At 43.2% G+C, this 12477-nt stretch overlaps 2 protein-coding genes across 5 annotated transcripts; one reads left to right on the plus strand and one right to left on the minus strand.

The window, feature by feature from the left end:
* Window positions 1-47: 47 nt before the first annotated feature.
* On the minus strand, window positions 48-6458 carry LOC116390011 (cyclin-D-binding Myb-like transcription factor 1). 4 transcript variants are annotated; one of them, XM_031859224.1, is made up of 17 exons: window positions 6375-6458; window positions 4808-4950; window positions 4549-4644; window positions 4319-4404; window positions 3726-3837; window positions 3446-3522; window positions 3204-3361; window positions 3086-3118; window positions 2888-2997; window positions 2366-2594; window positions 2125-2276; window positions 1691-1894; window positions 1519-1601; window positions 1066-1254; window positions 758-967; window positions 483-588; window positions 48-293 (listed from the first exon to the last, which is right to left on the minus strand). In XM_031859224.1, the coding sequence occupies exons 2-17, from the start codon at window positions 4914-4916 to the stop codon at window positions 259-261; spliced, it is 1989 nt and encodes a 662-aa protein (XP_031715084.1). In that variant the 5' UTR covers window positions 4917-4950; window positions 6375-6458; the 3' UTR covers window positions 48-258. The 4 variants fall into 4 exon arrangements, with proteins under 4 accessions (XP_031715084.1, XP_031715085.1, XP_031715082.1 ...); XM_031859225.1 differs by lacking the exon at window positions 483-588; XM_031859222.1 differs by having other exon boundaries at window positions 48-588.
* A 687-nt stretch (window positions 6459-7145) lies between these two features.
* On the plus strand, window positions 7146-12467 carry cwf19l1 (CWF19 like cell cycle control factor 1). Its single transcript, XM_031859226.1, has 14 exons — window positions 7146-7234; window positions 7833-7917; window positions 8000-8084; window positions 8499-8600; window positions 8693-8907; window positions 9357-9472; window positions 9801-9885; window positions 10009-10158; window positions 10410-10575; window positions 10673-10752; window positions 10831-11040; window positions 11444-11563; window positions 11841-11938; window positions 12190-12467. Exons 1-14 carry the CDS (start codon window positions 7212-7214, stop codon window positions 12332-12334), a joined length of 1680 nt encoding a protein of 559 aa, XP_031715086.1. The 5' UTR covers window positions 7146-7211; the 3' UTR covers window positions 12335-12467.
* The last annotated feature ends 10 nt before the right edge of the window (window positions 12468-12477 follow it).

Here is a 12477-nt window from a genome sequence, read left to right on the forward strand (position 1 = left end):
GCAGGACGTCTTATGGAGGACGTCTGATGCAGAACGTCTGATGCAGGACGTCTTATGGAGGACGTCTGATGCAGGACGTCTTATGGAGGACGTCTTCAGCAGGACGAGCTCCGGCAGCGCTGCGTTCACATTTCATCCAGGGGTTCAGTGTGAAGCTTCAAACGTTCAACGTTCACTTCCTGGTTTGAAACAGCAGCAGCTTCCACACGGACAGACAGGAAGTGACCTCATCCTGTTGGTCCATGGTGGAGGTCTAGCTCAGTCAGATCCTTCCTGGTTCTCCAGAATCGGATCTGAGGACAAAGACGATGAACGATGAGCAGCTCTGCAGTCAAACTTTAAACCTCATGTTGTTGTTGATTTTAGATTCTTAAAATGAAAAAAGATATGTGTGTGTGTGTGTGTGTGTGTGTGTGTGTGTGTGTGTGTGTGTGTGTGTGTGTGTGTGTGTGTGTGTGTGTGTGTGTGTGTGTGTGTGTGACCTGTCAGTGTGCTGCTGATGTTTGGAGGAGACACAATCAGCACGGCGCTGCCGGATATTATCCCAGAATGCACCACTGGACCCTCAACAGACGGTGAGCTCAGCTCCTGATATATACACACACACAGACACACACACGTATGTGAATATTTAAAAATAATTCTCTTATATCTCTTAAATCTTGTAAAGTCTTCGTTTTTACTCTGAATACATTGTGCAGGTATATTATGCAGTATGTTGTATATAAATACTCAATCATAGTCATTTTGGGTGAACCTTGTCGCTGAAGCCGTCTGTGATTGGCTCCTGAGTTTCCGTAACAACGTTCTCCGACCCCTCCAGGAGACTCGTGGCATCGAGCCGGTCGTCCTGGCTCCGCCCCTCTGTCGCCACAACCAGCTGCGATTGGCCGAGAGGGTCCGAGGAGGCGGGGTCAGAGGTGACCGTCTGGATGATGACGCCGTCGCCGGAGCAGAGGCCGTCCGTCTGAGGCGGGAAAAAAACAAAAACACACGAAGATGGAGATGAAGAGTGTAGAACAAATAACACAAGACGCTTTACACTCGACGTGGTCTGAAACCGACCGACAGGCTGTGGAGGATGATGTGCTCGTGGGACGAGGGGGAGGAGCCCGTGGTCAGGGTAACCGTGCTGTTATTGGCTAAGCTGAGCGGGAGCCCCTGACTGGTGGAGAGGCTGAGCGGGAGGCCGTGATTGGACGACGTCTGCAGGTAGTAGGTGCCCGGGGTGCCGGTGGGCTGCAGGTGGAAGGACTGGAAATAAAGACAATAGAAAAACAGAGCAAGTTTAATCGAATTTACTGACAATCTGCGAAGCAAAAATGCTCATTTATGTGCGTTTCCATCCACTATACTGTTGATGTGACTGTTAGCTTCAAACAGTAGGTGGCGCTAATTCATATTGTTTATATTTTTGGATTGAGTTTCACAATTTCCCTCAAGACACATCGTCATTTCTTATGTGTAGAAGCCGAGTGCTGCTGCAGAACTCTAGTATATCGATGTGTTTGTGCTCACGGGCAGGATCTCGAAGGTCTGCAGGGCTCCGGTGTTCAGCGTGACGGTTTCACCGTCGCTGGCTGCTGCTGAGGAATCTGAAGCTGACAGAGAAAAACAAAAAGGTGAGTTAAACACAACCGTTGATGTAAAAGTCTGCATCGTCTGCATAGAAACACACTCAAACTCTCACCCAGGTGTGTGATCTGCAGCGGGATCTGAACGGGAATCTGCAGCGCCGCCATGGAGCCGGGGGCGGGGCTGCCACCGCCGCCGACGCTCTCGTCCAATCGGGTGAGTCGGATCTGGAGCGAAGAGGAGGAGGAAGAGGAGGGACTTACCGGTCCGGACACCGTCTGTGATGACGCCATGAGCTCCTGGAGACCCTTCAGGAGGACTGAGGACAAACACAGGGTTGAGTGTCAACAGTTTCCTGTGATTTATTATAATAATATTATTATTATATTAGAAAGTAATATATTATATGATAATAATAATAATTAATATTATGTTAGATAAAATTAAAAAAACGGTCTAAAAAAAATCCTCCAAAAGGTGAATTAAAAACTATAAATAAATCTTTACAACAAACAAACTGCAGCTTCAGATGTAAACACTCTTGAGCACCGTTGAAGGGGATCTCCTTGTGATTGGCTACTTGTCTCTTGATGCTCCACCACTTGGATCGCAGCCACTGAGGCGACCGGACGCTGCTCCACCCGCCGGCGAGATCCTCCCACTTGATTTCATTCTCATCCTCCACCTCCAGCTCCAATATCCTGAAACACATCGTTGAACTCTTTTAATTCATGCATCATAATCTTGGATTCATGCGTACAATGAGAGAGCGAGAGAGAGGACAGCGTACCTGCGTATGAGGTTGAGGTCGTCCTCCTTCATCCACTCGGTTCCTCCGCTGTGTTTCCAGTTCAGGTAGTTCAACCACTTCGACCGACACTGTTTCTCTGAGCGCGTGCGAACCTGATCGGCAACCGACGCCCAAGAAACGCCGCCCGTGACCGCCGAGCCCGGCGATGCGCCCGCCATCTCGTACACGACCTCAGCGAGACGCCGCTCCTCCTCCTCACTCCATTTACCTAAAGAACAACAAAGAAGAAGACGACAAATGTTTCATATGAAAAATAAACAGACAAACCATCCTTTACTTAGAGTGACGGTGAGGAGCTTATTACTAACACGTCAACTGTTGGTCTCAGCTGTACTTCTATCAACTTTTGGGGAGTTAAACTTCATATTTTGTGTGTTTTTGTACAAAAAAAATCTGAATCTTTGGTCAAGTTGCCGGACAAAGTAGTAAATCTTTCCCTCTGAGATGTAGTAGAAGTATAAAAGAAGTAAAGTACCTCCAGCATGTACTGGAGTACTCTACCTGTGTTGCAGGTGTCCTTCATCAGTCGGCAGCGGTCTTTGACTGAAGAGGCGCTGCGACCCAGAGCTGCTCCGATGGTCGCCCAGTCGTTCCCGTGTTTCTCCCTCAACCTGAACATAGAAACGATACTCGATTTTAATAAACACACTTTTCATTTACTTCATTATTAAAAGAAAGACACGCAAAGGTTTCACTCACGCTTTGAGCTTCTCTATCTCATCAGGAGTGTACCTGAGGGAGATGAATAAACACGTTCAAAGTGAAGAAATAACAAAGTTAAGTTGTTTTTCCCGATGTCTGAACCTCGTGAACTCACTTCCCGACGTGGTTTCGGTTGTCGTACATCCGTAGAACTCGTCTGTAGACGGCGAACAGCGGCCGGTTCAAGCCCAACGCCACGGAGCGGTAGAAGTCCTTCCTCTCCTCTTTGGACATCTCGAAGATGATCTCCGCCGGGTCGTCGATGCCTCGGCCCTGAAGCCAGAGCACGGAGGAGGTTAGGGGTTCAAACATCGAACGACATGTACGGGACCGAAATAGAGACAGGAAGTGACGAACCTTCACGTATTGATCGATGTTGCTCATCAGAAGGTCGATCTCCTCTTTGGACCACATGCCCTGTTTCCACTTGTGACCTGAAGGGCGGGAAATGTTACATATTATTATATATATTATTATAAATGTAATGAGGTAATAGTTATCTGTACACAGTAAGTTGTGACAAAAGGTGGGTGAGCTTGTTGTAAATACAGTTTCAGTTGCATTTAAATCAATCCAGGATTACTGCGACGCATAACAAGGAAAAGAAATGTTACGTGAACCTGTGCTGTGTTCACACCTTTGTTAGCCAGCGTGTCTTTGTCTTCTTTCGTGGTGAACCAGGCCTGACTGACAGGTGACACCTCTGACTTCTGATCGGGCGAGAGAGACTCCTCCTCCTGCTGCAGAATCTACACACATGAAGGAGGTTTTATTTTAAGAGCACAACAAACAAAAAGCTTCGTGAAACATCGAGACTTTAAGTCGACATATAAGCAGTCCGGTGACTTTGTTTAGCGTTGATTCTGTCGCCCCCTGTGGACTGAAGTGGTAGTGTTTCTGGGCACCAGACTCTTTAGAAAACCTCTCATGTTACTGCAGCAGGGTCTGACAGTCTGCCCCTCTGCCCCTCTCAGTCCTGGTTCTGGTTCTCCCGTGCCTCCTTTCCCTCCAGCGGGTCCAGCAATACGTTTCTGGTGAACCTGCATGAGTTCATCTGGTTTCACCAGAATCCGACCCGGTGGCTCCGATGACGAGCATCAAGAATAACTCTATAGAAACAGACCATCTTCTCTCTGATGGTCTCTTTACTGATAGAGGTCTGATAGAGGATCAGGACTACACTGAGACTGGTTCAGGACCAGATAAAAGTAGGAGGAGCTGGTTCTGCACCTGAATCTGAGCGACTCCTTCCTCAGAGAGATCCCCGTCCGCTGTGGCCGTCATCGTCACCTCGAAGCCTTCATCGCTCTCCGACACTGAGGAGGAAGAAGACGTCAACATATATATATATATATATATATATATACACATATATATATATATACACATATATATATATACACATATATATATATATATATAGATGTTGTTGACATCATGTCAGTGATGTAAAGACTCACTCGGTAAAGTGACCACAGAGAACTGAGGAGTGTCCAAGTCGTCCTGTTCTTCAGTAGAGAGGCGCAGTTTCTTCTGAAGGGGCTCAGAGTCCTCGTCTACACACACACACACACACACACACACACACACACACACACACTCTTCTTTAAATTGTTTGGTTTATAAAATGTAAAATGTTTGTCCTAAAGTCTAAGTCTAATTAAAGCGATTAATATGATTATTAATAGACCCATATATATTAGCCGGTAGATGACCCACCGTGAGGAGGGCAGTGCAGGATGATGCTTCCGTCGCTGTCCTGAGTGAGCGTGACCGACTTCACGGTTTCTAACGCCGCCGCGTCCTCGTCCTCTGCTGCTGAACTCATCGTCCACCTGGAGAGGAATCAAACACACGGGCCGCTGTGTCATGGCCACAATGTGTGCAAATAAAGATTATTTTAACTATCTATGAAGTTAATTTAATCAAGAACAGAACATGGATGAGCGTTGTGAGAGTAGAATTCATAGCACAGCATTTGTACCTTTAACAAAGTGCTTATTTGGGGTTATTTTGATGAATATAAATGTATTAAAACAGGCCAAAATGTTATTTATGAATAAAATATACATTTAATACAAATTGTGCATTAATTGTTTGACAGTATTTATAGAAATTAGCACGACACATTTCATAAAATGGGATATTTATTCAATTTAATGGCATTTATGTTGCTTTAAATTAATTTAATGAATAAATATTACATTTATTTTAGTTGTGATTGTTTTATAATAATACTATAAATTGCTTGTATATGCACATGCAGAGAGAAAATATTAGATTATCTGAGTGAACTTGTAGGTACTTTGGATACTTGGATAATGGCTTTATAATATATTATATAATAGTATATTATAATATATAAGTATTTAATGATGTTAAGACCAATTGAAGAACAGCAACATCTGTACAAGACACCTAAAAGTAAAGATAACTTCATAATGTCACGACAGGAATACAAAAACAAAATGTTTATTTATTGTTCATTCACACCAAACTGCCTGAACAAATATACTAATTTAAAGCCAAATTGCATATCAGCAAAGACGTTCACCTCCCACATCGGTCCTTGTGACATGTTACTCATCGTTAGTTGAGATCAGTTAATTCGGGTGAGAATTAATCCATAATTTGTGAGTTATTTTAATAAAAATGTGTATTTATGTTGAGCTGCTCGCTACCGCCCTCTGCTGTTTGCAGTGGAAGCTCAATACTGCAGATACGGAGCAGAGGCAGCACAGCCGGTATAATTTGGTTAAAACCTGCTAAGATGCTTGTTGGACAATATATGCGCCGAATTATAGGCACGATCACTGTGAGAGGTTTTACTTCAAAGTTCAAATTATAAATGTATGTATTGGTCAGAAATAAGCAAGACGAAGTAGAATGGGTCTATTTTTAAGTGGAGTTTGGCTGAATCGCCAAGTGGAACACAGGGATTTAGCGGTAGAAAGAGACTTTAACGTGATGTAAACCCACAATAGCGTTGTAGTTTAAAAACACACAGAGCAGCAACGTAGCTACATTAACGTTAAACTATGTTTCCAGGAGTAAGCTGTGATGCTAACCGTTAGCATCCACCAAGCGAAATAAAGACGAAAAATCTCCGGCGCCATGTTAACTCGACAAGGTGAAAAGCTTGTGGCGTATGTGCGGGTTTTTTACGGTATTCTGACGGTTTGTTCTCGGTTATTTTCCCGCAATTGAGCTTTCTGCGCGCGCTCCCACACGCCCCCCGACTAGCAAACAGAAAGTGATTTTTTTTACGTTTGATTCGGCTACTTACTTCCTGTTTTTGGTCCGGGGACTTGTGAGTTACCAGGATGAAGGTAAAGTACCAGGATGGAGGATCGGCCGAGGGCCCGCGGGGTTGCCAGATAATACTATAATCCGTAAAACTACAGGTACCTGCTTTAAAATGTTGTTTTAGGAACATATTGTTACTTATATATTGTATATTGAACATTTTCATCAAGTAATACATTGAAATAAGGGAGTAAAGTACTGGAGATATAAATGCTTTAGACTTCTATTCATTTTTTATTTAATTATATTCTAATTTAAATAATGGAGATAACACATACAATGCTTTTATGTTTTTATCTTAAATTATGAAATAAATAAAGTACAATTTAATAGAAAATCATTGAAAACTGTTTTATCCATTTGCAAAAGTTCATTCTTGACTTTGTCAATAATCTGAGATCGCTGATGAAGACTGAATGTGTGGTTGAAAGCTCTTCAAAAAGACAGTGAGTGGACCTTGAGTTGCGTTTATACGGCTAAAGTGTGTCATTTGTTTTTTCTAAATTGATGTGTAAGAGTCAAACCTGGCAACCACTCTCTCCGCTCTAAAATCTCTCCGGGTAACAACGTGACTCTTATTTATTTTTGGGGTTTGACTAAATTAATGTAAAGTAGACGTAAAAAAATCTACATTAACATTAAATATATTTGCGAATTTAATAAAATATATTTCCTGCGACTATAGTTGTGTGATTTGTTAAATGGATAATAGTTCCGGCTGTTGTTTTGACCGGACCACTATCAGCGACGGACCAAAACGTTCAAGCTGCAAAAATCCAAATCACACATTTTTAACAGCGAATATTTAGCCAAAAACATGGCAGAACAACCGGTGAGAGTGTAAGTTTAACTTTTATAAATACTTTATTATTACTTAAATCACGTTTAATCTCTTTAAATGTTGAATATGTGACGATTTAATGTGTTTTATTTATTTTATCTTAACCGTTCTGACTCTCACCGAACCTCATTCAACGTTTATATAATTTAAGGTTGCGTTACTTTCTGACACGTGTACATACGTCATAAATTATGATCTAAATGCATAATCGATATTTATAATGAGGACTGAACAATTCGGCATAATTAAGTTGTTCTATTATAGCTGGAAGGAGGAAAGTTTTTAATGTGACACTGACAATAGAAGAGTTACAACCGGATCCTTTACATTAGTTTCACATGTTACTAATGTAAAAGTCACGTGCTAGTCAGGTGATGTCGGCCGAATTTCATTGTCTTTAATGTACAATAAAAAACACATCATTAAAGGCTCACTTTGAGTCATTTGGAGTCTTTTTAAAGGAATTCTGCTTATTTAAGTCTATTTTTAAGTCTATTTTACAATATATAAATATTTATACCATTAATATTATATTTTATATACATATTTATTTTCCTTGTTGTCAGATTACAGTTGTGGGTGTTTGTTTGTTCACAGCTTGGCGTGTGGAGACGTTGAAGGCCGGCTGAACGCTCTGTTCTCCAGAGTGCAGAGCATCCAGAAGAAGACGGGGCCATTCGATGTGAGTCACGAGACATTTGAGTTGTTTTTATTAAAGTTTACAGAAACATAAATCTAATTCTGATCTCTTTCTTTCCTCTCAGCTGCTGCTGTGCGTCGGAGAGTTTTTCGGGACGTCGCCGGAGGCCGAAGCAGAGTGGCAGCTGTACAAAACCGGAGCCAAGAAAGGTACGAAAACATCTGGATGACCAGATGTTGCACCAAGTTAGTTAGTTTGTACAAGTTGTTGTTGTTTTTAACGTTATTTACTCTGTAATACAGGTGAGAAGAAGGTGACGTACCTGAAGATATTAGAGTTTCTATGAGTGAAACACAACTGCATTTTAATTATAACATTATAAATATAAGAAATAGTTAATGTGTTATTTTAAAGCATCATTTGTTGACAGTGTTCTTGAGTTAAACCATCTTTTTTTGCTGTATTTCCTCCTTTTATCTTAAATTAAATAACAATAGCCTCTTATCAGATATTGTACATTTTAGTATTATTAAATAGTTTGTATTAAAACAGTGAAAACCAGGCTGATAAAGTTCTGTTTTCTGCTTCCTTCTGTCACCTAAGCGTCCTTTGTGCCTCCTCAGCTCCCGTCCACACTTACATCCTCGGAGCAGCGAGCCAGGAGGCGGTGAAGTGTTTCCCCGGCGCCGACGGCTGCGAGCTGGCCGACAACATCACGTATCTGGGTAAGAACATCTGGAGCCTCTGGAGAGAGGGGGGGGGGGGGGGGGGCTGTAGTCGAGTTGAACATGTTAACGGTCTCTCCGTGTGTTTGTAGGTCGGCGCGGTGTGTTCACGGGCGTGTCCGGGCTACAGATCGCCTACGTCAGCGGTCGGGAGGCCCTCCAGGAACCGGCCCCGGCTCACTGCTTCACCTCCAAAGACCTGTCGGCCCTCGTGGCCCCGCTGACCGGAAGCTCCAAGTTCAGAGGAGTCGACGTCCTGCTGACGTCACAGTGGCCCCGAGGCGTGTGGCAGTACGGGAACGCCCCGGTAACCTTCATATTAACGATGTTACTTCACTGTTACATAAAGACGTGGAATAACTTTTAAACTGCATTTAAAGTTAATTAAAATCCTTTATTTTACTTTATTTTATTTAATTTAATTTTACTTTATTTTATTTCCTTTTATTCTATTTCATTATAAATGTATTTATTAATTAATTCACTATGAAATTAACTTCAAATTGGTTATAAATAATATTGTTTATAATATTAATGCATTAAATGGCGGCGTGTGAACAATGTGTCAAAGTTGTATATTAACGCATCAAATTCTGACTTTAAATATTTAGATTTAGGTCAGAATCATCCGTTACAGACGACTTCATCGAGGGTTCAAAAGTGTCAAACGTTTATCAATGATGTCAGAAGCTCCAGAGCAGCCTCTCAAACGCATCGTTTCCTTTAACTCTCCGCTGTTGTTCTCTCGTGTTGCAGGAAGTGAACACTAAGTTTTGTGGCAGCGTCTCCGTCGCCGACCTCGCCGACCACCTGAAGCCGCGATACCACTTTGCTGCACTAGAGGGCGCTCACTACGAACGGCTGCCCTACAGGTAGACGGAGGAGGATTCACATTATTCCTCCTGTGTTACTCTGTATGACGGAGTGTTAGTAAAACAATATTAAAGAAATACTGAGCTGGGATGGGGGGGAAATATTACTGTTTTATATTTAAAATATCCAAGAATGAAGCGTTAAATTTATGAGAAATAAATTCACAAATTTAAATTGTTTTCCAATAAGAAGTTTTTATTATTAGAAGTATCTTTTTCTTGTAAATTAGTGAATTTTTTTTCTCGTAAATTTGTGGATTTTTAAAAAAATGGCCCTAATAACATCCGTCATAACATCTGTTCTAACGATACTCTTCATGTGTTTCAGGAACCACGTTATTCTCCAGGAGAACGCTCAACACGTCAGCCGCTTCATCGCACTGGCGGCCGTCAGTAACCCGACCAAGAAGAAGGTTCGTCTCCTAAATCACAAAGAACGTCGACTTTTAACCTAAATCTCTGATGTTCAATGTGATGAACATCCATTAAAAAAGTCTGCCTGTCTGTCTGTCTGTCTGTCTGTCTGTCTGCCGCAGTATTTGTACGCCTTCAACATCATCCCCATGAAGACGATGGAGGCATCAGAGCTGGTGAAGCAGCCGCAGGACGTGACGGAGAACCCGTACAGACGCTCCACCAGAGACAAGACGGACAAACAGAAGACGAGCTTCACCACACAGGAGGAGGTAGTGTGGGTGTGTGTGTGTGTGAGCGAGAGAGAGCGAGAGAGAGCGAGAGAGAGAGAGAGAGAGAGAGAGAGAGAGAGTGTGAAGAAGTTATTTTTCTTATCACCTAAAGATTTCTATTCGTGCTTATTATATCTGCCACTCAGATACTTTCAAAATAAAGTTTTTTTTTAACGGTGCTAAATGAGGCCATGTGTTGCAATTTTATTTTGAAAAACCCAACCGTCTCTCTCTCTGTCCTTCCTGTTCAGGAGCCGGCCAATCAGTTCTTCTTTGACCTGAGTCAGAAGCAGGGGGCGGGGTTTAGAGGCCGAGGCAGGAAGAGGTATTCAGATGGAGACGGAGAAGGAGGAAGAGGAGGAGGAAGAGGAGGAGACGGACGTCCTGAGGGACAAAACAAGCAGCCCCGCAGGCACCGTGAGTCCAACACCTGTCCTCGTAGCAGGAGACATTGTAGGTTCAGTAAAAGTTCCAGTAAACCTTTAACATTCTTATTTATTTCATTTGTGTGCAGCTCAGCCGACCGGTCCGTGCTGGTTCTGTCTGGCCAGTCCTCAGGTGGAGAAGCACCTGGTCATCAGCATCGGAACACATGTGAGTTCACTTAAAGATATTTATATATTGTACAAATACAACAACATTAAGGTACTGAGGTGTGTTCGTATGTTGCAGTGTTACCTGGCTCTGGCCAAAGGCAGCCTGACGCCCCAGCACATGCTGATCCTCCCCATCGGTCACTACCAGTCGGTGGTGGAGCTGAGCTCCGAGGTGCTGGAGGAGATGGAGAAGTACAAGTCGGCCCTGAAGAGCTTCTACAAGAGCCGAGGAGAGCGCTGCGTTCTGTTTGAGAGGAACTACCGGAGCCAGCACCTGCAGCTGCAGGTAGACACGCAGGTTTAAAGAGACAATATGAGCATCACGCTGCTGTTTCACTTCACAGTGTGGTGTTAAATTAACATTTAAATGCAACTTTGTTGTTTTAAGTTAGAAAAAACACACTCGGTGCCAGTTCATTGAGTGTTTTGGGGTCTGCTACTAATATTTTCTTTCATTTTCGACAAATTCTCTAATTATTTTTGCAGTAAATCATTTGTCCGGAAATCACAATTTGCCAAAAACGTTGACAAGCATTAGTTCTGCAATTGCTAAAACAGAAGATGAAAAACTGACGTTATTGTCGGTTAGGATGTCGTCTGTTTGACAGTATTGCGTCACGTTAGCAGGTGTTTCTATTATTTTGTCCACCCCGTGTGTATGGTGACTCATCTGATTGGTCTTTGATCAGGTGGTCCCGGTGCCGCTGGACCGCTGCACCACGGAGGACATCAAGGAGGCCTTCATGGTGCAGGCTCAGGAGCAACAGATGGAGCTGATGGAGATCCCTGAACACACCGACCTCAAACAGGTACACACACACACACACACACACGCACATACGCACGCACACACAGAGACACGCACACACACATACACGCGCACACACACATATACACAGACATACACGTATACACGCACACACAGACACACCTGGATCACATACATGCACGCACACTATCTCTCTCTCTATCTCTCTCTCTCTCTCTCTCTCTATCTCTCTCTCTCTCTCTCTCTCTCTCTCTATCTCTCTCTCACAGACAAACAGAATTTTAAAGTTGGCTGTTTTTTAATGTGTTTGCGTTCAGATTGCTCCTCCAGGGACACCGTACTTCTACGTGGAGTTGGACTCGGGGGAGAAACTCTACTACCGCATTCAGAAACACTTCCCTCTGCAGTTTGGAAGGTAAAACCGTCTGCATTTAACATTCAACACCCTCAGTGAGGGATGAGTAGAAATCATATGTATTATTGTCTATTGTGCTAATATGACTCGTTTTTCAGTACTTTTAATGGTGCTAGACGAATACAGGCTTCAACGGGGCTATAAAGATAATGCTACTATCCACCTGTGTTATTAGCATGTGTGTGTGTTTTATATTTATGTGTGTGTGTGTGTGTGTGTGTGTGTGTGTGTGTGTGTGTGTGTGTGTGTAGGGAGGTTCTGGCCAGCGAGGCGTTGCTGAACACCCCGACTCGAGCTGACTGGAGGGAGTGTAAACAGAGCCGGGAAGAGGAAGAGGACGGCTGCAAGCGGCTGAGAGACGACTTCCAGCCGTATGACTTCGCCTGGGAAGACTGACACACACACACACACACACGCACACACACTTTCTACAGAATCTCCCTCCTTTTATATTGTGAAAGAAACGGTTCACTTTTTTTCCGCTTCGATCGACACCACTCACATTTCCGTACGGCGAATGTGAAGCTACATAGCTGCAG

Source organism: Anarrhichthys ocellatus, unplaced genomic scaffold, assembly GCF_004355925.1.
Source record: "Anarrhichthys ocellatus isolate YVR2014 unplaced genomic scaffold, GSC_Weel_1.0 scaffold21, whole genome shotgun sequence".
In the NCBI taxonomy this organism is placed as follows: Eukaryota; Metazoa; Chordata; class Actinopteri; order Perciformes; family Anarhichadidae; genus Anarrhichthys; species Anarrhichthys ocellatus.